At 32.4% G+C, this 26,791-nt stretch overlaps 1 protein-coding gene across 1 annotated transcript; it reads right to left on the reverse strand.

Annotated features, from left to right (window-relative positions):
• Positions 1-24,375: 24,375 nt before the first annotated feature.
• Positions 24,376-25,750, reverse strand: LOC149237733 (F-box/kelch-repeat protein At1g23390-like). The gene has a single exon (XM_089366870.1). The coding sequence runs from the start codon at positions 25,738-25,740 to the stop codon at positions 24,508-24,510; it is 1,233 nt and encodes a 410-aa protein (XP_089222996.1). The 5' UTR covers positions 25,741-25,750; the 3' UTR covers positions 24,376-24,507.
• Between the last annotated feature and the right edge of the window lie 1,041 nt (positions 25,751-26,791).

Below are 26,791 nucleotides of genomic sequence, written 5' to 3' on the forward strand. Positions count from 1 at the left end.
CAGACTTTTTTCTGAATGCCATAACCACACATAACCTAATAGACGTAAATCTTATTAAACTGAAACCCACTTGGAGGAATCGAAGAGTGGGAGAAGCCAGAATTGCTAAGAGACTGGATCGGTTCCTTTTAAGTGAAAATCTGACTACCAGTATTCCTATGTTTCGGCAATGGGTGGGAGAGGGGGGAAATTCGGACCATTTCCCAATCTTTCTAGAGTTATCCAAGCTTCCTAGGAAACCAGCAGCGCCTTTTAAATTCAATGCATCATGGTTGCAAGAGGAATCCTATGAAAAGCTGTTCAGTGAAACATGGAATCATCCAGATGGAAGCTCCTAGGAAGGGAAAGGATTTCAGTTCATGGAAAATTTAAAAAAGCTAAAGAAAGCAACTATCGAATGGGCAAATGCAAGGAGGGAGAGACAGAAAGAGGAATTAGCCCAAATCAATGAAGAGCTCCAAAGGATGGAATGTACGGAGACAGATGGCTACGAATCACAGGAGTCAAAAGAGAAAATATTAATGCTTGAAAAACAGAGGGATCAAATTCTTCTGGCAAGAGAAGAGGAATGGAGGTTAAAGAGTAGGGCAATATGGCTGAAGGCTGGGGATGAAAATACGAAATTCTTTCACAACTATGCAAAAGGGCGAAAAAATGCAAATACAATTTGGAAACTAAAAAACGAGGAGGGCGAAGAGGCAAACACTTTCGAGGAACTTTCTCTTCTGGGGAGAAATCACTTTCAGAACCTGTTTGCGGATCAAGGGGAAATCACATTAGCAGAAGTAATCAGGACTGCCCAATGTTTCCCTAGATATGTAGAGGAGGAGGAAGCAGAGAGTTTAATGAATGAAGTTACAAAGGAGGAAGTTGAATGTGTTATCAAATCAATGGCAAAAGACAAGAGTCTAGGCCCGGATGGGTGGACCATAGAGCTCTTCCAACATTTCTTTGAACAGATTGGGACAGAATTAACAGAGGTAGTGGAAGAGTCTAGGAAAAGAGGAGAGGTATACAGTCCATTTAACGCAACCTTCATAGCACTTATACCGAAGAAGGAAACTCCGGACACCTTTGAAGACTACAGGCCTATCTCCCTCTGCAACTGTATATACAAAATCATTGCCAAGGTGATCGCAGTAAGAATAAAACCAATACTTTCAAGATGTATCACAAATGAGCAGTTTGGCTTTTTGGATGGTCGTCAGATCCACGAAGCTATAGGAGTGGCACAGGAAACTATTCACAATGTCAAGCAGATGAAAAGGAAGGGAGCAGTGATAAAAATTGATTTATCAAAAGCCTATGATAGAATAAACTGGGTTTATATAAGGATGCTTCTCACCCATTTAGGATTTAAATATGATTTCATCAGATGGATAATGGGATGCATCTCAAATGTTAGCTTCGCAATACTAATAAATGGTGCAGCCTCGCCTTTTTTTAAAAGCTTCAGGGGGTTAAGACAAGGCTGCCCCCTGTCACCACTACTCTTCCTACTGGTGGCAGAAGGTCTGAGTCATCTGATCCGATTAGCCAAAAGGGAGGGAGCAGTAAAAGGATTGGAAGTAGCAGTCAACATGTTTATCACACATCTCTTGTTTGTGGATGATATCTTACTGTTCACCAATGGAAACCTGAATGAAATCAGGGAATTAAAAAATATCCTGGACCTCTTCATGAAAGCGACTGGAATGCAAATAAATTACAGAAAGTCCCAGCTTATCACGGAAGGTTTAAATAGGCTTGAGAAAAACCAGATCTCCTCTCTTCTTCCTTTTGATGTGCTCAGCATGGAGAATCCCTTCAAATATTTAGGCTTTTGGCTGAAGCCTAACGCTTACAGGAAACAAGACTGGAACTGGCTGGTAGCCAAAATCGAAGCCAGAATATCACACTGGAGTTACAAATGGCTCTCCCGAGCAGGAAGACTGACTTTAATCAAATCGGTGCTACTAGCCATGCCAGTCTATTGGGTTGCATTAACATGGGTTCCAAAAGGGATTCTAAGGAAAATAAATAGAATCTGCAGTAGATTTCTCTGGGCAGGCTCAAAGGAGGACTCTGTTCTTCCATGGGTAGCCTGGGATAAAGTAGCAAGACCAAAAGAATGGGGTGGATGGGGGATAAAAAACCTCACTGATTTCAGCATATCACTGGCAGCAAAATCAGGTTGGAGAATAATCAAAATGGAAAATCTTTGGACAAAAGTGGTAAAAAGGAAATACATAGACCCTACTCCTTTAGAAGAATGGATAAGGAACCCAGCTAAGAAGGAGAAAAATGTTTCGGTGGTGTGGAAAGCCACCGTGGAGGCATTCAAGGTGATCGAACAAGGGCTGGCATGGCAGATTGGAAATGGGGAAAACCTGAGGGTTGGGAAAGATCCTTGGGTTGGATGCAATGAAAACTATGCCCTCTCTCCTGGTCTAATCAGACATCTAGAATCAAAAGGTATCTGGCATCTTAGTCAAATTGAGAAAATTGGTTTCTCCTCAATATGGGGGCAAGCCTGGAAATCTGGAGAAGATCTAGGCCTTCGACCAGCCTGGTGGAACGAATGGAAGGTATACACTGAAGAGCTATCTCGGTCAAATGTAAGGATAAGGGACAGACAGGATCAGCTGGTCTGGGCACACGCGGAAAATGGATCTTATTCCCCAAAATTCGGATACAAATTTCTAATGACTAGAAAAGGATGGGGAGATCCAGAATGGTGGGTCAAACTGATATGGAAACTCAAATGCCCAGCAAAAGCCAGACTTTTCTTCTGGTGTATTCTAAAAAGGAAAATTCCTACATGGGATATTCTTCAAGCTAGGTATAAACAAGGGCCGGGGAGATGCCCTCTATGCAAGGCTGATTCTGAAAATATAAGACATATATTCCTTGCATGCCCTTTTGCCAAAACAGTTTGGGCGGAGGTCGGGAAACTTATTGGAAAAAGGATTGAATGGGAGGGGGAAAATGTCCAGGAGGTATGGGATAAATGGTGGCGCAATTATCCTGATGGGAAAATGAGAAATTTACCACCTATCATATGCTGGGGAATCTGGATTGCAAGAAACAGGAGTATTTTCATGGAAAAGGAAACCACAGCCGAATCGATTGCAATTCAAAGTACTTCTATCCTCGAAAATATCCCAGATTCAGAGGAAGGAAAGAATACCAGGCAGATAAGGGAGGAACAAATCAGAGAAGGAATCCCATGGGCATATTTTGACGGGGCTTCTTAGAGCAACATAGCAGGAGCAGGAATGATTATCCATCTAAACGAAACCCAGTCCTTAAAAGCTTCTCTAGGGCTAGGCTTAGGGACAAACAATTTTGCAGAACTCTCAGCCTTAAAACTTCTTATATGCTGGCTCATTCACAGGAACATCCTCACAGTTTAGATCTTTGGAGATTCTTTATCTGTCATTAAATGGGTCAATGGACAAAGTAGATGCCACAGTTATATGCTCAGACCTTTGCTAGAAGAAATTATGTCCTTGAAACTCTCTTTTAATGTGTTTTCAATTTGCCACATCTACAGGGAGCGAAATGTTACAGCAGACAACCTTTCTAAGGAAGGTTTACAGCAGGTTATGGGCAGTTGGAAAGTAGTGGAAGAAGATCAGGGACAGATCCGTGTGTCGGATCAGCCACCTCACACTTAATATTTTATTTTATCTTTTCAGTTCTAAAGACTTTTACGATATTACAAAAACACTTGGAAACTTACTGTTTTTTTGAGATAATGGGGTTCAACTACACAACAGTTTTATTCTGAATGCTTTTTCTATTTTCGTTTTGGGTTGTTTTCCTCCTAAGAGGAGGCCCAGGAAATAGAAATTGGTCATAACCAGATGGTTCTCATATTTTTTGGACTGTTTATAGATCTTGATAGGCTGAAAGCGTTAACTGTGTATTTTTACACTTTTCAGCTGATACTTTAGCTAGATTTTGAGGTGTAGAAAGGACTGTCTTTTTGTAGCAGCTATATGAGAACATCATACAGCAAACGGAATGCCTTTGGCATATACTTGTAACTTTTTATGTTTAATGAAAAGTTCGCTTTTTTCCTTGGAAAAAAAAAAAAATCTATATATAAAATATAATATAGCATTACTTATATATATATATATATATATATATATATATATAATAACCCAATATTATTACAATGAATTAACCAAGGGGTTAATATTATAAACTCTTGGACTAATAAACTTAAGGGATTATTAATATTATAAACCATAATATATTATTGTACATACTAGGGATTAAGATTATAAACTGAACGAATTATTGATATTATAAACCCAAGGGATTAATAATATTATAAACTTAAGGGATTAATAAAGCCAAGGGATTAACATTATAAACCCAAGGGAATAATATTAAACCCTAATATTATAAACCCAAGGGATTATAAACCCTAGAATTAATATTATAAACCCAAGGGATTAGAAACCCTAGGATTCATATTATAAATCCTATGATTATAAAACTTAAGATTATAAACCCTAAACTCAATATTATAAACCAGAATGTTAAACTCTAATTTATTTAGTGTTGCAATGCGACATTGAATGAATTGCAATGCAATGTATCATTGTGGAAATGATTGTCACACTCCTTAATCATGGTTGACCATACAGAATTTTGTTAGCTATTTTTTACCTTGGTTGACCTTCATTGATTATCATTAGCCATCATTGATCATGGATGACCATAGAGACCTTGATTAACCATTATGATTGACTATGTTTGACGAATGCTTGACTTTATTTGACTATGTTTGAGTATTATAAACCCTAATATTAAATCCAAGCAATTATTAATATTATAAACCCAAGGGACTAATAAACCTAAAGGATTATTCATATTATAAACCTAAGAGATTAATATTATAAATGCAAGGTTTAATAAACCCAATCAATTATTGATATTATAAACCCAAGTGACTCATCGACCCAAGGGAGTAATATTATAAACTCTAAGATTATAAACCCTAATATATGTTCATACATATTAAGGAGCTATATTATAAACCCAAGGGATTAATAAACCCCAAGGATTATTGATATTATAAACCCAAGGGACTAATAATATTATAAATTCATGGGATTAATAAACCCAAGAGATTAATATTATAAACCCAAAGGAATCACATTAGACCCTAGGATTTATATTATAAACCCAATGGATTATAAACCCTAGGATTAATATTATAAACCCAAGGAATTAAAAACCCTAAGATTAATATTCTAAACCCTACGATTATAAACCTTAATATTATAAACTCTAAACCCAATACTATAAACTAGAATAAACACTAAACCCAATTTGATCAACCCAACAAATAAATATTATATACCTAAGGGATTAATAAACCCAATGGATTATTAATATTATAAACCTAAGGGATTAATGTTTTTTAAGGGTGGTTCATGGACACTAGGTGACTACTACCTCCACGGGAAAATCCAGGGAGATCAACCCAAAGGGATCTACCCGCCGGCCAAACAAGCAGGGCCTAATTCCAAGGGCGTTGAGGATATTTGACCTCGTGACCTCCCAATCGGCGAAGTACTTACCAATAGGAACTCGACCAACTGAGCTAACCCTTGGGGCTATCCTAAAAGATTAATGTTATAAACAAAAGGGATTAATAAACGCAATAGATGATTAATATTATAAACCCAAATTATTGATCAATCCAAGATATTAATATTATAAATCCTTGGGATTAATAAACACAAGGGATTATTACTATTATAAACCCTAATATATTTTAATACATATTAAAAACCCTAAGGAATTAATATTCTAACCCGAAGGAATTAAAAACCCTATGATTAATATTATAAAACATATGATTGTGAACCTTAAGATTATAAACCCTAAACCCAATATAATAAACCATAATATTAAACTCTAATTTATTCAATGTTGTAATGTGACAATGAATAATTGCAATGTAATGTATCACACTTACAATCATTGTGACATCGGTTGTCACATTGCAACAATGTTTGTCACACTGTGATGTTGGATAAGTAAGACCCCCAACATTTCAAACCCCAACACTAAACAAAATATTATAAATTCAACCGATAAATATTATAAATAATAATTGATAATAGCTGATCATGAACATTATAAATAATAATTGATGATCGCTGATCATGAGTGAGCATGTTGACTAGATTCAACCATATATGATTTTGGTTGAACATGGATAATGCTTTCATTAAAGGAATATTTTCACACTGACGCGCTATGCTATTTCAGTTCACGGAAAGCATAGATTTCCAGTCAGACAACGAATCCTTCAACGTCACACATCATATTGACAGCTGCCAGAGGACTGTTTCAAATAATGCTCTGTTTACACCCAAATTCTGATTGACCGTGACGGTTGAACACACAAACTTGAACCTAGTGCTGTTATAATGAGATGCACCAACAAATATCCTACCATCATCAGTGGGCAACATCATCGGCACCGCCCATATCATAAATACGTATCTCGGATTTATATGGTGAGACGTGGAGAGTCTAAGAAGCCACCGGAGACATGGAGTTTTTCTGTTTAGTTTGCAAGTTGTTGAGGAAGTCTACGTGGGCAAAAACACAGAGTGGGCGCGGACCAATCCACCGAGGGACAGAAAGTTGGAGTTTCTTCTTCCTTCTTTCCTCCTCATATTTCCATTATTTTTTCCTCCTCTACGTGGACATGAGTCACAAGCGTTTCTCCAAAAGCTCATCTATTACCAGCAACACGCATAAATACAAAGATAATTGCAGCGTTATGAGTCCATCAGCATTATAACCAGAAATAGTAATTGAGTTATGCACGAAATACAAGTGCAATGCAATTGGGTTGTTGCATATAAGTATACCTTAAAATGTAGGAGAGTGGAAGGAAGGATTTAAGGGAGGAGTGTTTCTGGCATGCAAGTTATTTGGCATTGGTGGGCATGGAGTTACTTGTAAATACTACGATCCATCGACACCTGAATTGGTTTGTGGTTATTGATCATATCACAGGAAGTAATAGAGCGACTAACTAAAATAGCGTTGCCATTGATTGGTTACTCAAATTTAATTAGATCGATGGCTATAAGTCAAATTTAACTTAGAAATGAAATGAAATAGAATATATATATACAGCGGTGGAATTTATTATATATACCAGAGCTGCTTGCCACAAGAAAATATTATGTTATTTGGTCGGTGCGGGACAATGTCGGTATTTATAAGACAGTCAAATATGTTAGCTCTTATACAAACTAACGTGAGGCCGCCTGAATTGTTGACAAAAAGAGCCCCTCGCGTAATTCTGGGAGCTACTTTTTTGACTACACGAATGAATTGATCAAGGATTTTGGCTAAGTTGAAATTTCGGAAAGTCTAGTTTGCTTTTCTCTTTTTTCTTTTTTATGATTTGATTATTTTTCAAACTTCGATGATTTAAGTTTTTTTTTTTCTAACAAATAATATTCATTGAAATATTATTTTTCCAAATTTTTTATTAATTAAATGAAATTATAATTTTGAAAACAATTTTTATTTATTTTTATATTATGAAATAAATTTATTTATAATAATTATAATATTAAAAATAAAAATATATATAAAAGTAAATATAATATTAAAAAGGATTGATTAAATATAATTTTGGCTTCGTGTTTTGTAAAAATATTCATTAATGAAATTATTCATTAAATAAAATACATATTTTTTTCAGAGAAAAAATCAAACTTTATATTAAGGCAATAAAAAGGTACATAGTATATGCATTTAAGCATTATGCTTATCAACTAAAGATAGAGTGTTAAACTGAGCTGGTAAGCAAAACAAATACTTTTCCATTTCAATATGTGCATAAAATAAGCACTGGTTCGAATTCCCCGACCTCCTCTAATGAGGAAAGCTACCGAAAATGATCAGCCAACCCAAACAAGGAAATGATCAACGACATTCTGTTAAGTTGTTTCCACTATTTTAAAGTCTGAAATCAGAAACAAAAACCACAAGTATGATAGCCTGGATATACACCATATTAACAAAAACCGAGTGTTTTGTGACAAAAAACCAAAGATACAAAATTACAAAAACCCAATAGCAGGACTCGCACTCCTGTGAGCTTTAAATCACAAAGGGAGGTTGATCAGTCACACGGATCACTCCATTTTCTATATCTTTTTTGTGCCCACTGTCCATAACCTATTGCACACCCTCCTTAGATATGACATCTACTGTTGAGTTCTGTTCCCTATAAATATGGCACACAATAATAGAGTTAAAAAGTTGTTTAAGGTTTATGGCTCCTTCTAACAAAGGTGATAAGGTATAGTTTTGAAATCTTTTCTCTCCATTAAACCATTTAATGACATTCTGAGAGTCACTGAAATTCTGAACCGATCTAATTCCCAGGTGTGTAAACCAGCACAAAAGGATTTTTAAGGTTTGAAGTTCGGCATAGTTGTTTGTTCCTTCTCCTAGCCCCACCGAGGCTTTCGAGCATCTTTGTGCATTGATATGAATTACAATTCCTTCCCCACACATATTCCTTTGATCAGAAGCCCCGTAAAAGTAAGCCCAAGGAATATCTTTCCTAATCTGTTCCTCCCTACCCCCCCTAATATTTGATTTTAGGACTGGTACATGTATACTTTCTGAAGTGGCAGCACATTCAATCACAATTATTCATGAGATGGGGTCTGATCCTTGAATATTCTCCTGTTATGGGCCAACCAAGTACCCCATGCTATTATTAGAGATATATTTCACAACGTTTCCTCGTCCATCCACACATTGTATAATAATAAAAATCATTTAATTGAGATTTTAAACTCTTAATAGGTTATTATTAAGACAAAAATTACTTTTAATTTCATAATGAAGTAGATTATTTGATTGAAATAGTTATTACTAAACTTTTTATATATATTTTCTAAAAACAAATAAACAAATTTTAATATAATTTTTTATAAATTTTAATGAATTTTTAATATAATTTTTTATAAATTTTAATGAATAACTTAATAATATGTTAAGTTATTAATAATATTGAGGTAGCACATGAACATCACTTAAAATTGAAAACTTAATAACTTACTTCTATGAATTCATCCTACATCCTATTTAGGAAGAGTTTACACCTGCCAAAAGGGAAGTAACCAACAATGAAAAATTTGGTTGATTAGGTGCTTGATACGAAGCACACACTGTGAATTTCAACCAACATATGCACACGGTGGACTTGTATTGACACATGAAATTCTAACTTAGAAAAGTTTTAATGTATTGACATGAAACTATCCATAGAACATATGCAATAACATATGACATAATTGGACCATTGATTGAAACACATTGAGAAGCAACTTAGCATCCCCCTACTATTGGTTGCTCACCCGACAATAACAAGGAGTTAATCAAGGTTGTAGAAACAAATATTGACCCTCTTCATAGTTTTCTCACACTTATTATGTCTTTGGTTTACCAGTTTCTCGTTTCTCTGTCTTTCTATTATGGCCTCAAAGGCTCGACTACCAGTCTATGCATTTTGTCTTTCGAATTTATCGTTAGTATTTTTTTTTCATTTTGTATTTTGAATTTATGTTAGTGTTTTGTCCTATAGCTCTCTTAAACAAGTACATTTTTGGATGTGATAGGGTTTTCCCAATAACCGACAATATAGACCTTCAACTTTTCATGTAATCTTATTCTAAAAAAAAAACTTAAGGAAGCAAAAGTGTGGATCTTTGGATTAAAAACACCAAAATTAAGCTTCATTTCAAAAAGTGATGCTATTGGTAGCACCATTTTTTTCTACGTTCATCAAAATTGTGATTTATTTGAAATAGAAACCTTGAACCCATTACCGATCATGACTAAGAGTAGCATATTTAGACAACACATTTGTAATGTCATAATGTGTTTGTTCTGCATTTTGGTTCTATGTTTTGGAGTGTTCTACATTTCCGTTCAAATTTGCCTAGAATCTCATAGAGATTTATTGGATTCACAAGTTTGAATTGTAAACTCTCCACAATATGAGTGCCCATGGGGTTTTCAAGGTGTTAAATCCATATATTCAGTCAAAAACCATTTTAAATAACAAAGAGTAAGAATTGGCCAAAACAAAATGGTTAGATTGTGGCCAAAAACTCCAAAATGTGGCATGCTTAGATAACACCATTTGAAATATCATTTTTCAATTTTCAAACGTGTCTCAATTTTAATCACGCTAATTTTTCATTTAGAGTAAAAATACCATTAAATACAACTACTAAAAATAGTAAAACTAGATAATATTCTTATTAATTTGGAAACCTTATTCTCTAATCATGGTAAACATATTTGGTCTTCACTCCATAAACTTGTAACATAACATAACACATGTATTCATAAAACATTAAAGAAACCCATTAAATATTGATAAATATAGTGTAAAAGACATTTGTTACACCAACCTTATAATAGATCTATTTTTCAAATTAAATATATATATATATATATATATATTGTCTTTTTTATTTTTCAAAAAAAATAATAATTTTTTTAGTGTTATTTTTATTTCTCTAAATACTTATAATCCTTTTTACTTCGTTCACTAATTTGAAATTTCTTTTTTTAACAAAAATAAAATAAAATAAATTTGAATAAAAAATAATAAGCTAAGCTGGATCTGTTTTTCAACCTGTCCTGACGATGAACCACACTAGTTGGTTCGAAACGCGTCGACAAAAGCTATTTTGAAATTGAAAATCAATAGTCTCCGTACACATACACAATACTTATAATGCAGAAGCGTGGAGGATATCCATTTAAATAGGAAGGATGAGATAATAGTAAATGTGTAATTTCAATTATCTCGTGCATTATGAATATCTGAGTGGTAGTAGTGATAAGTATTTTTAGTGGTATGGGTTTTAGTCGCATTAAATTATAGACTCAAATTTTATGATGAGAAGTTTAAGATGGAAGTTATTTTCGAGAAAATAATTTTTTTTGACGTTATTTTTTCCGATACTTTAAAATCTTGTGTGCGGGCCTATTAGCTCTCTCAGCAGCCTTATTAGCAAGTTCGAAGATGACTTTCATTAGCCGCTTTCAAGGTGAAGGGTGATAAACATAGCCTTATTAGCAAGTTCGAAGATGACTTTCATTAGCCGCTTTCAAGGTGAAGGGTGATAAACATTTTTGAAGAGCATAATTATAATGGAAAATAACATTTTTTAAGAGAATAATTATGAAGGAAAATAATATATGAGAAATTTTGTTGGAAAACAGTAAATTAGATTTCATTTAATTATTAATTATATATAAACAATTAAATTATAGTTTTAATAGTCAATCATACAATTTTATTTATTTAAAAATAAAAAAAAATATTTAGATTTATATATAAAAATAATACAAGATAATCAAGCATTATTATTAAATTATAAATTAGAATATGAAATAAATAATAATAATTATATGGAAAATTCCAAAAAAACAAAGAAACTAATGAATTAAAAACCATATGTATTAATGAGTGATTTATATAAGGTGGTTTTTAAATTTTATAAGTTGTAACTTTAAATATTTTTAGTTAATTTTATATGGTCATATTTTTGTATTGAGAGGTTTATTTTACAATCCGATATAAGAGTGAGTTGTGATTTTGTTTGTGTTCAATGTGGAATTCAATATATATATATATATATATATATATATATATATATATATCTAGAGATAAAATGTGAACAGAATTGAAAAGAAAGAGATGTAGCTCTCAGGTGTGGCCTGCACCTGGAGACTACACTCATCAAACTTGAGAGATCACTCTCGTCCACTCTATTCATCAATCAATCAAAGATTACATCAATAAATACAATACTAGGAAATAGGAAGTTGCACCCAAACCCCATAATTATAGGAACTAATCCTAAACTAGGGAGAAAGTTACAACAACGTAACTATTTTCTCCATTAATAACAAAATAATATTAATTATTCTCAACTCCCCCCCTTAATGGAGAAAGGGTTCTCCTGAACTCCTAGCATCTTTCTAAACAATTCAAATTTCACTCGTGCAAGAGGCTTTGTAAAAATATCAGCCACATTGTCACAAGTTTTACAATATTCGACAGCAATTCCTTTTGACTGTATTTTTTCTCTAATAAAGTGAAACTGGGTGTCTATGTGTTTGGTGTTTTTATGAAACACTCGATTGTATGCTAATTTGATAGTGCTCTGGTTGTCGCTTTTGATAGAAGTGGGTTGCTTCTGTTCTTTTCCTGCATCGTTAAGAAGTCTCCTCAACCAGATTGCTTCACATGTTGCTGCACACAATGCTTGATATTCAGCTTCACATGACGACAAAGCTACAGTACTTTGTTTCTTGCTGCTCCATGCAATTACCCCGGAACCTATGTTAAATGCATAACCTGTGATGGACCTCCGATCATCCAGGTTACCTGCCCAGTCTGAGTCTGAAAAACCTGCTAGAGTAACATCAAATACATCAGTGTATAAAATACCAAAATGAACAGTACCACAAAGATACCTCAACACGCTTCTTGTTGCTGCCCAATGACTTTCACGCGGTTTTGACATGAATTGGCTTAATACACTAACTGAGTATGCCAAGTCGGGTCTGGTTGTTGTAAGATATATAAGGCTGCCAACCAGCTATCTGTACATTGTGGCATCTACCTCCTTAGTGCCATCGTCACTGCTCAATTTCAAATTTTGCTGCAAAGGTGTCGCTGCTGATCTACACCGATCCATCCCAAACTTTTCCAACAGATTTCTAGCATACTTCCCTTGGGTAAGAAAAGTTTGCCCAGTATCTCTGAATACTTCTAATCCCAGACAATAGTTAAGGCTTCCGAGATTTTTCATCTCAAAGACTTGTGCCATGAGCCTTTTGATTCCTTTGATTAAATCATCTGCATTTCCTATTATAATCATGTCATCCACATACAAAGAAATCAAAATAATCTACCCCTGATTATTGTACTTGGTATACAAATTTGGGTCATTTAAGCTTCTATGGAAACCATACTCTACAAAGAAAGAATCAACCTTTTCATACCAAGACCTGGGTGCTTGCTTTAAACCATATAAAGCCTTTTTCAATCTGCAAACAAGATGTTCCTGCCCCTGCTTTACATAAACCTTCTGGTTGTACTAAGTAAATTTCTTCTTTTAAATCACCATTTAAAAATGCAGATTTAACATCAAGCTAGTGTAATTCCCAATTACATTTAGTAGCTAAAGCAATAAGCATTCTAATTGTATTTAGCTTTGCTACAGGTGCAAAAGTATCATCAAAATCTATACCTTCCTTCTGTGAATATCCTTTTGCAACCAACCTAGCTTTTAACTTATCTATACTTCCGTCTGCATTCATTTTTGGTTTAAACAACCACTTGCTTCCTATAGGTGTTTTATTTTTAGGCAGCTCTACTAATTCCCAAGTATTATTTCTAAGAATTGATTCCATCTCCTCATTCATTGCAGCTCTCCATTCCTCAAATTGACTAGCTTCTTTATAATTAGAGGGCTCTATAATGTTCAAAAACTTTGACATCAATGCATAGTTTCTCAACTTCAATGGTAATTGAGTCTTCCTACCTGACCTTCTTGGTAGGGGACTTACCTCAAATTTGTTTTCTTCTGCAATAACTGGGCCTGCTCTTTCACCTTCTTGTTGTTCTTCTTCATTCTCTTCTTTCTGCTCCTGTTCCTGCTCCCTTTCATCCTCGCTGCTTTCCTCCAACAGCAATGGAATGTGCCAATCATCTCCAACATCAGCTTTCCTTTCCTGTACCTGTTCATGAAAGACTACATCTCTACTTGCAAATGTCTTACGAGACTCAGGATTGAACAGTTTGTATGCTTTAAACTCTGTGCCATAACCAACAAAGATGCATTTGACTGCCTTAGGGTCTAGTTTCTTTCTATCAGCTTTGGGTACATGTGCAAATGCCTTTGACCCAAAGACTCTTAAGTGATTTACTGCTGGTTTAAATCCATACAAGGCTTCAAAAGGGGTTTTGAAGCCAAGAAACCTAGTAGGACTTCTATTTTTCAAATATACAGCAGTATTTATCGCTTCTGCCCAAAAAGTATTAGATAGAACCTTACCTTGCAGCATGCTCCCTGCGCACTCTACCAGGGTTCTGTTTTTACGCTCTGCAACACTGTTTTGTTGTGGTGTGTGCGGCACTGTATACTGCTGAACAATCCCGTGAGATTTGCAGTATTTCATGAATTCCTTTGATTTGTATTCTCCTCCTTGATCAGATCGGAGAATTATAATACTTTTTCCAAACTGTCTTTCCACCAGGGTTTTGAAATCTATAAAACATTGGAAAGTCTGACTTTTCTTGTTTAAAAAATAAACCCATGAATACCTAGTGCAGTCATCAGTAAACAACAAAAAAAAGTATGCTCCCCCTAGCGACCTTGTCTGCATGGGACCACATACATCAGTGTGCACTAGCTCTAAGATTTCTGTTTGCCTCCTCCTATCATGCACAAGGAACTATTCTCTGTGCATTTTCCTAAGGCACAACCTTCACAGTTTAACTGAATGTTACGAAAGATGGGGAGACCTTTGACCATACCTTTCTTTTGTAACAACATGAGATCCTGCAGATTCAGATGACCAAACCTCTGATGCCAGAGTTGTTCAGCTGTCGACTCTCCTGCAACCATGGCTTGCTTTGATATACTTTTTGCATCCAATCTATATAGGCTTCCAACTCGCATGCCTCTTGCAACAATTTCATTCCTGCAATCCTTTATCACACAGTGAGTCTTGAAGAATTCGACATGCATATCTTGATCAACCATCATGGATACAGATATCAGGTTTTTCTTTATTCCAGGTACATATAAAACATTTGAAAGGTGACTAATCTTTCCATTTGGTAACTTAACTGAAATCACCCCATGACCTTTAATCTGATATCCATTATCATCCCCTAGATATATTTTTGATCCATTTATAATTTCTTCAAGATTGTCAAAAAATTCTTTATTACCTGTCATGTGAGAGGATGCTCCGGAATCGACATACCAGATGTCATCTTCATTTGATGCAGAAAGGGCACAGTCGACTGTGAATAGTCGAAATTCATGACTGAAGTCTTCTTCTTCAACAAAATATCCTCTGTGTTTTGGATTTACCTGTCTCCTCCTTGCCTCATCAGCCTGCTTCTTATAATAAAAATCTCTCTGTATATGACCCTTCTTTCCACAATAAAAGCATTTCTTTTCAAAATGATTTGCAAGCATACCTTTATGACAGTGATTTTTATGTGTTGTTCCTCCTTTCTGGACTGATTGCTGCTGTGACTGCTTCCCTTTGGATAGTTGTCGTTTTGCCACCAGCACAAGATCATCACTTTGGGGGTTCAGATTCAGATTCTGCCATCGCTCTTCCTCTTGCTGCAAGATCGCAGTGAGATCATCAAAAGTGGGTGTTTTCTCCCTTGCCGAGACTCCAGTGATGAAGGTTTGGAAATCATCACGCATCCCATTCATTGTAATTGCAACAAGATCTTCATCAGCCACCACCACTCCAATGGCCACCAATCCGTCTTTAACATCCTTAATTCACGCGACAAATGCAGTAGCAGACTCCCTTTCGTCCATCCTCATTGAAAATAGCTTGCTTTTCAAAGCCAAAACTCTGTTTGTATTCTGGGTCTCATACAGATTCTTGATTTTCGTCCAAATCTCTGCAGACGTTTTACAGTCTCTGATGTGTGCAATGACATTGTCTTTCACAGACATCTTTAACAGGACTTTGGCCTTGTTTTCTCGTTTTTCCCAGTCTTCCTTCTGCGTGCTCGCAGTCGGCTTCTGCTCATCGCCTGTCACTATAGTCCAAGCGTTCGCACCTTCGAGCAGGGTCTGGATCTTAAACTTCCAATTCGTGAAGTTAGACCCGTTGAGTTTACCAGACTCGTTAAGGTAAGATTCCATCGTATTACTCATTGTGAATCTACTTAACAACAACAAAAAACAATACCTGTCAGATCGATCTGTCACCTCTGCCACCAATCTGCAGTGTCTGGCACTCCCACTCCAATGAGAAAATTCGGCGTTTTCAACACAGCCGAAACAATGATCTGATCACAATTGATCCGATCCACCTCTCCCGGATTGATCTGCCACTTTGCCGATCCTGCTCTCCCTGTAGATCGCCAAACGAAGTCCAGGTTTCTCGCAGATCTCCTCTGGCGCTTTCCCGATCTGTCTCTCCCGGACGGATCTACAACTCCACCGATCTGCACCGTTTGCAGACCGCCAAACGAAGTTCACGCTATTCACAGATCCCCTTGGCGCTACCCCGAGCGAAAAATCCGCGCTAATTCAAAATCGCTTAGAGTATTTTAATTGGCGCGACTTTCCCGGTAAAATCCCGCGCTAATCGGTCTCTCTGGCGCTTTGGCGCGATTTATCCCTCAAAATCCGCGCTAATTCCTTTTCTGGCGCGACTGTCAGCGCAAAATCCACGCCAATCCATGCAAAATCCGCGCCAAAATTTTCGAGTCCGAGCCAGGTGTTCTGCAGTCCACCTGCTCAATCGAGCACAGAGCTCTCGTGTACACACAGCCACAAAGGCACTTCAAGCCACACAGGCTATTCCAGCCACACAGGCAAGCTAGCTACTACAGGCACTTCAGCCTCACAGGTGACAAAAGATCAGGCTCACTCACTCTGAGCTCTGATACCAAGATAAAATGTGAACAGAATTGAAAAGAAAGAGATGTAGCTCTCAGGTGTGGCCTGCACCTGGAGACTACACTCATCAAACTTGAGAGATCACTCTCGTCCACTCTATTCATCAATCAATCAAAGATTACATCAATAAATACAATACTAGGAAATAGGAAGTTGCACCCAAACCCCATAATTATAGGAACTAATCCTAAACTAGGGAGAAAGTTACAACAACGTAACTATTTTCTCCATTAATAACAAAATAATATTAATTATTCTCAACTTCTATATATATATATATATATATATATATATATATATATATATATATATATATATATATATATATATATAAGTGATGTGGTAAAAATATTTTACTTTCACTTTGAACCATAAATAAAATATTTCAATGTCTATATGAAGTAATATAAAATTATGTTTTCACTTTTCACTGTGAGCAAGATGTATAATTCATAGGATTTTTAAAATTATTTCAATGCAACATTTAAATGAACTATTTGAATATCAATACTAAGTAACTAATTTATTTAAAGATCAATTTCGTATCTATATATATATATATATATATATATATATATATATATATATATATATATATATATATATATATATATAGCATAATAAAAAAGTGTTTTAAGCAAACAAATTTTATTAATTTTTAAGAAGAAGAATAAGAAAGATAACTCATTCAATTATAAATATAAATTAGTATGCAACATTTAAAAATATTATTAATGATAAAAAAAATGTGAATCATATATAAAATATTTCAATGTCATCTATATATGATTAAACAAACAAAACTATGATATATCATAAAGCAATTGAAAAAAATAAAATGTTATGGTTAAAGCAATTTAGATAGTCTCACTATTCTATAATGATCCATTTTCCGGTATATATATATTTTTTGTCAATGTTTTATGAAATCTAACAAATATTTGTTGGAATGGAAAGCTTCATTTGTGTAATCTACACAATCCAAGTGACCAACACGATTTCCAAAGTGTTGAATCTAATTAGGTTTTCAAAAATGCAATTTAAATGATAAAAAATTATATACTTTCTAGATATGTAGTTAAGATGGATATATACTAGTACTCTTAATGTCATGGCTCTTTAAACTCAATATTTATTAAATATTGATATTAATTACTAAATTTATGCAATTTAATTGTTTAAAGATTTGTCATTTTACTTTTAATAACATAATTCTACTATAATTTATACAATTTTTATAATATAGATAATAGACCCTTGGAACATATATATATACTCTAACTAATAAATAAAATGACTATTTCCCAGACATTTTTACTAATAAATTTTGTCCAAAATCTAGTGTATATTTATAAAAACGGTTAATTTAAATGATTTAATTTGCAAATATGTCTATATATATAAAAGTTACCAATTTCTAATAGTAAGAAATACCATAAAACAAAGAATTACATTGATTCCAACAATAACATAATAAATAAAGATCATATATTTGTATCGATTTCATGAATTTCATGAATCATACCACTTGACCCAATAATAATGAAATGATATAAACATAAAACAAGGAATTACATTGATTTCAGCAATAACATAATAAATAAGGATCATATAGTTGTATTAATCTCATGAATCATACCACTTGACCCAACAATATAATGAAATGATATAAAGAAATCATGTAGTTACACTAATTAATAATTTTAGAATAATATAATACATAGTAATAAAATATATTAATTTTAACTATGATAAAAAAAATAACAAAATAATCAAAAAATTACAAAAAATTCAACAATAATATAATACAAAATGATAAGTGCATCCATTTCAGCTATACTATAATGTAAAATAATTTAATATATTAATTAAGAAATAATATCAAAAAAATTAATTTGATCCATTAATTTTTACATATAAATAATGTAAACTAATAAGTGAAATAACATTAATTGTTAACATATTGTAAACCAATACTAAAAACATTTTAAATAAACCACTTTTCAATTTGCTTGGATGTTATTTCTATATTAATATTTTCCCATTAAATAATACAAATAATATATAAGATATAGAATCCATTAAAATAAAAAAACATGCAATAAAATCCAAATAGAATTATAAATAACACATGTGGCTAAAAAAACAAGAAAAAAGGAATATTACATTCACTAACATATCTTAATAAAATGTTCAAATTTCTTTTAAAACAATTAAATTAAAATTAGACAATATCTAATTTATTATAAATTATAATATATGTTATTGAACATTAATATTATTTTACTATTCATCTAAATCCTTCCTTAGATAACTTTTGAATAAAATTTATTCAAAACGCTCACATATATCATGTGTTCTATTGAAAATATTGTGATTAAGTTTAAATCCTTCTTGGTTCTATGTCATTTTAGCAAATCATGAATCACATATCTTAAAATATATATTTTTTGGATATACATTTTTATTATTAAATTTTGTATTTTCATATATATATATATATTAAAAATATTTTATTTTTAACAAAATTTTAAAATTAATATATATTATAAAATAATATTTTTGTAATTTTTAATATATAATTATTAATGCAATAATTTTTTTTAACATTAACATTAATGTAACAACAATTATTACTTATGATGGTTGACAAATGATGGTTGACAATGATCAACCATGATCAAAATTTATGTAACATTAATGTAACAATATAATAATGACCAATATTAATGTAGCAACATTTGTTTAATGTATAAATCAATCATGATCAATATTTATTTAACATTAATGTAACAATGCAATAATGACCAACATAAATGTAGCAACGTTTGATCAATGTAACAATAATAAATTGTTACCTTAATGGTTGACCATGGTCAACCTTAGTCAAACCTCTTCAATGTTGGTCAACTTTGTCAACCATGATCAAACTTGTCAACCCTCTTCGTCCATGGTCAACCACGGACATGAAATCCACCCCGCACACATTGGTTTTCAACTACCACAATCACATTTACACAATAGTAAATGTTGTTGATATATACCGATTGACAACATTTTCCACCTTTTATATGCCAATCTTTGACATGTAAAATTGACATTTATCGGTGCATATCAACCACCTTTACTAATGATTAAATGTGGTTGTGCTAATATACAATATAACAGCCTAGATCCATCTTAACCCAAAATTTATCAAGTGCCAAGTGGTATCAAATCTCTCAGGGTGAAAATCTTTTTTTCAAGTGCAAAACTTGAGGAAAAGTTTGCACATGAAGATATTTGATACCTCTAAACACTTGATAGATCCAAGGTTAAGATGGATCCACATTGGTTTCTGTCATGCATGATCACACAAAATTTGTTGAACATCTAATTATTTTAATGATTTTAAAAATGATAAATATATTTAAGATTAATCTGGTCATTTTAACATTAAATTTTCTAAGTTACTTCTATTTGTTGAGATGATAGACATTGTTAATAACTGATAAATGATGAAAGAAAAAATATGAATAGAAAGTGACAATGTAATAGTGTTGAATGATAGAAAATGTGAATAATAAGAATGCATAACAAATTACAAATAGTAATCAGTGTGATCAAACTCAATCTATTTTCTTCTACTATTTTTATTGTTTCACCTATTAGTTTTGCCATCTTTTCATATCAATCATATCAAAAGGGTAGTTGAAATTGTAGATCATTCAAATATTTAACTCGAGTTATTGCAGTAAATGTCATACCTTGTTTATCTTGCTCTCCAATATTAATTGTAGCTTTCTTCAAAATCAAACATTGTGACTTATGGAGTGTTAAACAATGTAAACTTTGAACTCTAGCCAAAAAACACAAAAAAAACATGAAAAACAGTGCTAAAAAAGAAAATTATTGATGCTCGAATAACAATTTTTTTTCTAGGGTAAATTTTGAACATGTTTTAAAAATGGCAATGAAAACCAATTTTTTTTGCAAAAATTGTGCAAAAAACACCCTCAAAAGAAAAAGTGTTGATGATGGAATAACAATATTATTATTATTATTATTATTATTATTATTATTTTCTATTTTTTATTTTTATTTTTATTTTTTTTTCGAGGGCAAATTTTGAACATTTTGAAATAATGGTGCAAAAGGTTTTATCATGACTCTGAAAAACATTAAAATTTCAAAAAAAAAACCAAAAAAAAAAGAAGAAGAAGAAAAAAGAAAAACGAAAAAAACGTAAATAAAATAATATATTAAAAACGAAACATAAAAGTAAAAAAAAACAAAAAAAATCAAACATATAAAAAAGAAAAAAAAAAAATCAATCATAAAAAAACAAAAAAAAAAAGCAAAAACAAAAACAAAAACAAAACTAAAGTAAACTAAAAAAATAAGAATAAGAAATAAAAAAAATAATAATAAGAAAAACATATTTTCAAAAATAAAAAAAATAAATAAAAAATAATTAAATATAAAAAGGAAAAAAAGGAAAAAAAAAAGAAAAAAGAAAAAAAAAACATTAACAAAAAAACTCTAAAAAAAATTAAAAGCAAACTAGATTAAAAAAAGACGAAAATTAACAAAAATAAAAATAAAAACATTTTAAAAAAGACCAAAAAAAAAAAAAATACTCAAATTAAGAAAAGAAAACAAAAAACAATTATATATATATATATATATATATATATATATATATATATATATATATATATATATATATTATTTAAAACAAAAAAATTCAATTTTTTTTAGTTTTTAAAAAATATAAATATATTTTTTTAGATATATATTATTTGTTTAAAAAAAAAAAATTTGCGCATTTTTATTTAAAAAAATAAAATTAAACATTTATATTTTTTTAAAATATATATTTTTATTTAAAAAAATATGTGAGGTTTTGTTTTGTTTTGTTTTTTTGATAGACATTAATTTTTTTTAAATACATTTTTAAAAGAAATTAATTGTGGGCCTCGCATTGCCGTGCCCCACGAGCGACCAGGCAGCGGCAAGGTGGGGCCCAAATTTTTGATTTTTTTCAAATTAAAAATATGTATTAAAAAAAAAAAAAATTAATATATGTTATTTTAAGAAAATAAAAAATTCGTATATTTTTTTTTAAATAAAATTATTATTTAATATATATGTGTGTGTTTAATTTTTTTTTAATAAAAATGCCCATTTTTTTAAAATAGAAAATATATATCTTAAATAAAATTAAATGTTTTTTTTTTAATTAAAAAATATATAGTTTTATAAAGATTTTACATGTTTTTTTTTAAATCAAATATATATATATATATATATATATATATATATTTTAAATTTTATTTTAAATTTCAAATGTTCTTTAGTTTAATTTCAAATGTTCTTTAGTTTTTTGGATTTTTGGATTTTTTTTTTAATTTGAATATATATATATATATATAAACAAATTTTTTTAATGTTTTTAATCTTAATTTTAGTGGTTTTTTTTTGTTATATATATATATATATATATATATATATATATATATATATTTTAATCTAGTTTGTTTTTAATTTATATTTTTTTTTAATGTTATTTGAAAATTTTTAATTTTTACTTATTTAATTTTATAGTTTTTTTAAGGTTGCTTTTTTTTTTGCCAAATTCTTTTATGGTTTACAAGATAATTTTTTTTTTTTTTAGATTTTCTATGTTTTTTTTGTTTTTTATATATTTTTATATTTGCTTTTTTAAGTAATCAACATTTAAAAAAAGAAAAATAAAACAACTAGAAAATTTGTTAAGTAATCATGATTTAAAAAATTGGACATAAAAAATTTTAAAGTACCAAAAAATGTAACATTTAAAAAAACAGATCCACACTTAATACATTAAACACTTTAAAGTGTCAAAAATAAGCCCTCTTAAAGAAAAGGTTCATGCTACATCAACACGTTTCAAAATCGACATGAAAATCACTAACATTGAAAAACAAATATTTATATTTGATACATAAGAAAATTTAACGTGTCAAAAATATGCTCTGAATAAAAAAGTATTCTACATCGCCAATTTTGAAAATCCGGTAACTTTTTTGCTACCTCTACGAAAACCGCAAGTAAATTTGAGTGGTAGTTGTTTTCTATTCCCTTGTTTAAATGCAAAGTGACTAACAATATTAAATTATGGAAAATGAGAATAATAAGAATATAGTCAATTACAAATAATTTAGAGTTGCAAGAAGCAAACATTTCAAGTAAGATAATATTTTGATTTAGATGAAAATTAAAGTATTTTATTTATGGATGTATAGAGGATACAAATTTGTAAATATGTTTTTAAACAATATGTACCTTAGCTGAGCAATGTCTCTCTCTCTCTCTCTCTATATATATATAGAGAGAGAGATATACTGGTTTAATGTACTTCCCAAAAATTTTCGGTTACTTTCGGTTAAATTATAGTATTGAAATATACTTATACGGTAGCTTGGAGTTGATTGCCCAGTATGCCTGATATGAATCTTATTATACAATAACATTTAAATGGTTTATCTACATCATTCATTCTTTTGGTTTGCTTTGAACTCCCTCGTATATAATAGTTCTTTATGCATATGTAAAAGCAGTACTAAGTAGCGTACTCAGATAAATATAAAAGAAACATTTCTCTAATGTTGGGTTAGAGCTATTGTGTTATATATATGGGGATTTTACTCTCAACACCCTTCATTTTCTCTTTGTCGCAACCATGGTTTTTGTTAGATATCATCTACTTCTTAATTAACAACCAGGATCATGCTAGATTAAGTTTTTGGTTCACTTTAAAAGATGTAAACAAGGTGACTATAAGTTCTTTAGTCTGTTTTCCCCCTTAGTATGTATTTGGGTTTTTGAGTTAATGATTAACATTGTTCATGTTTATTATCAGTCACTATGTTTTAAAATGTATATATAACATGTGACTTAGGAACATTCTATTTTATTCCATGTTTCCTTACCCAACAAATCTCTTTAAGCTTCAAAATAAAATTCACAATCTTTACTTATTCTTATGGAAGATTCTTGATATTTTCCGGACTGACACCCTTATCTACCCCATAACAGAGTTACCTTTGTTTCAGTTGGTTTAGTAGATACTAAGAGCCTTTCCTACTAGGGACTCAACACTTACCATTTGGACATATTTCTTCATGTGTATAAGCAATTTCCATAGCATGGAATCAATCAAAAATGCTCTGAATGTACTATAACTAACCTTTTCAAAAGACCATTGTAATATTACTCTCTAGCATCAACTAACTAGAGATTTGTGTACTTTCCATAATAATCATAAAAAAATATGATTTACTCAACTTAGTCAGAATTATACATGTATTTGATATTCCTATACCTTACATATTTAAATAGTCATGCATGAATGAATAATATTCATACACCTATCTATATTTAAGAAAACATAAAATAATAATATATATCTCCTACATTTAATGTTTATAAACATTTACACCAATACAATATTGCGCCACATACTAAATTGTAAAAAAATAAAATCCTCCCCATTTACGTAAAGCATATGGAATGTAACACATTACCAATAAAAACATAGAATTGAAAACAAATATATTTCAAAACACACTTTGTAAATGTGACAATATCCATTCTAACCAATATGGATTTACACATGTTCCTTGGCTTTGACGACGGACATGAGCAAGTTGTCCATCTCACATCATCTTATTGTTTTCAAAATAAAAATTAAAAACATTTTAAAGTAAACTAACACCATTCCGCGTCGATGCCCGACCTACAGCGAAATTTGATTGAGAGTGACGGTTGAACACACAAACTTGAACCTGCCAGTGTAGTTATAATTATTTGTGTCAACAAATATTGCACCATTCTCATTTGGCAACATCCTCCACACTTGCTGCCCTGCACGATCACCTACGTCACAAACACACACATAATCGCTCCGATCACTGTAAATGTATATTATATCTCCCATGCCCTTGCATTTCACTCTAACCTCTCCACATTCCTCCTCCTCGTCTTTCCCAGTGACCAAATTAAACATGTGAGATGGCATCCGAGCCATCTCTGTGCACACAATATTGGTGGCCTCGTGGTTTACAATGTTATTGAAGTTCCACAGTCTGAAACTCAACCCACCATCGTCTCGCCTCAATTCTCCCACAACCAAACCCGTCTTGGAGCTGCCGGATAGTAGGACCAATTCCCCCTCCTCATCCACACAAGAAGATGAAGGAGGAGGAGGCGTGAGCTTCCCCACAAATCCCCAGCGCTTCCTTTGCAAATCAAAATAACAGCAATCTCCGCTATATTTTTCTAGCAGGTAAATTTTGTCATCCAAAACAGCAGAGGCGATCCATGTGGAGGAGACGCCCCTTTTGAATTGGTATGGCAGCGGATCCAACGACTCCCACACACCTGATTTCAAATCGAGCATCTCCGCGCATAATGGATCGATTTCTTCTCCTTCAAAATCAGAGACTCCTCCAACAACAAAGATATGATTATGGGTGGGACCTCCAATGTAGCAGAGCAGGGGATGTTGATGCCTCCAACAGCTCATGGGAGGGCTCTCCTCCCATTTACTTTTTGGATTTACAAAACTCAATTTGTAGTTAATACTGCGCCCTGCGAGGTAGAATAAAATCCCATACCCTTCCTCAACATTCACCATAACACTGCGAGGCTCTTCTAATTTCTTGGAATCGATTAATGGAGGCAGACTCATATGATTCCACCTCCAGGCCAGCAGATCGAATCCTATTACTCGATTTTTGGTAGAGCAGAGGCTTTTTGATTGCCCGAGAACAAATAGCCAGGGCTTCGATGCGTGAATGGAATAAGAGAGTGCGCGTAGCAAATGGCTGGAAGCGATGAAGGAGTGCCATTTCTTGCAAACCAGGGCTGCATTCAAAAGGTCTGTAATGGGAAGAGAAGAAATAATTAGCTCGATCACCTCATCCGGTAGCAGCAAAATACAGAGTGACGATCCCTCAATAATAGCCATCGAAATTTCACTTGGCCTCTGTTAACTCGAAGAGGGTCTTGGATTTATATAAGGCGATATGGAGTGTCGTGGATGAGGATAAGAGCCGTCGAAGCCAACAGACGTGGAGTCGAGTATATTGCCTCTCTGGCTCTCCGACTGGCAATGAATGGAAGTAGTCAGAGTGAATAGAGATAAACATGCGGAGCCATGGAACTTGCCATGAAAATGGATGGATCCAAATAAAAAAGAGTTGAATCCCTTGACTTTAGAACCAAAAACTTATTCAATCGGCAACAATGCGCCGTGTCAACACGGTATGACATAATCTACGGAGTCCCTACCTAAGACGAAGTCAGAGAGGGTAACCACATTCCAAGCCACCGCCATTAAGACAATGGTTCGCAAGCAAACGAACTAGGCTCCTATAGTTCAACCCGACTGCAACCTTTATGTCAATTCAACCCTAAATTTAGGGAGACTCGTGAATCTTCCCCATCCACTTTTGGACTACTCAGAATTTCGAATGTCCAAATAAATAGAAATTTATTTGGCATTTTTTTTTAAGGCTGACTTAAAATAGGTCAACAAGGGAATCACATACTCCCAAAGAGGATTCAAGAATATTTCAATTGAGTGAGAATAGCACCTTCACATTTTCATATACTAGATATATATTTTAAGATGGCCTCAAAGTAGGTCAAAAGGAAATCTTAATTTTTTTAAAAATGCAAGAAAATTCCAATTGAATGGGGAATTGCATCTTTTCTATGAAATAGAAAAATGTAGTGATAATAAAAAAAAAAAATTTGGAAATTATAATTTAACAAGATTGGGAGCTAGTGGTTGAGTGAGTAATGGTGATGATAAGCATTATGTGTTGCAATTAAGCTCCAAGATTCATATTCAACCTGTGTTTAAGCATAAACACTATTAGTAATTATACATGTAATACATATGTGTTCATTACGGATAATAAGTGTCTTAACAAGTAGGAATGCGATCACTTTTTAAGTATCATTAATTTCAAGCTTACACTACTTGGAACCGATGGAATTACTAAAACCATTGA

Source organism: Pinus tabuliformis, chromosome 8 (assembly GCF_031772625.1).
Source record: "Pinus tabuliformis cultivar Carrire ecotype Pingquan chromosome 8, CPIR1, whole genome shotgun sequence".
NCBI classification, from domain to species: Eukaryota; Viridiplantae; Streptophyta; class Pinopsida; order Pinales; family Pinaceae; genus Pinus; species Pinus tabuliformis.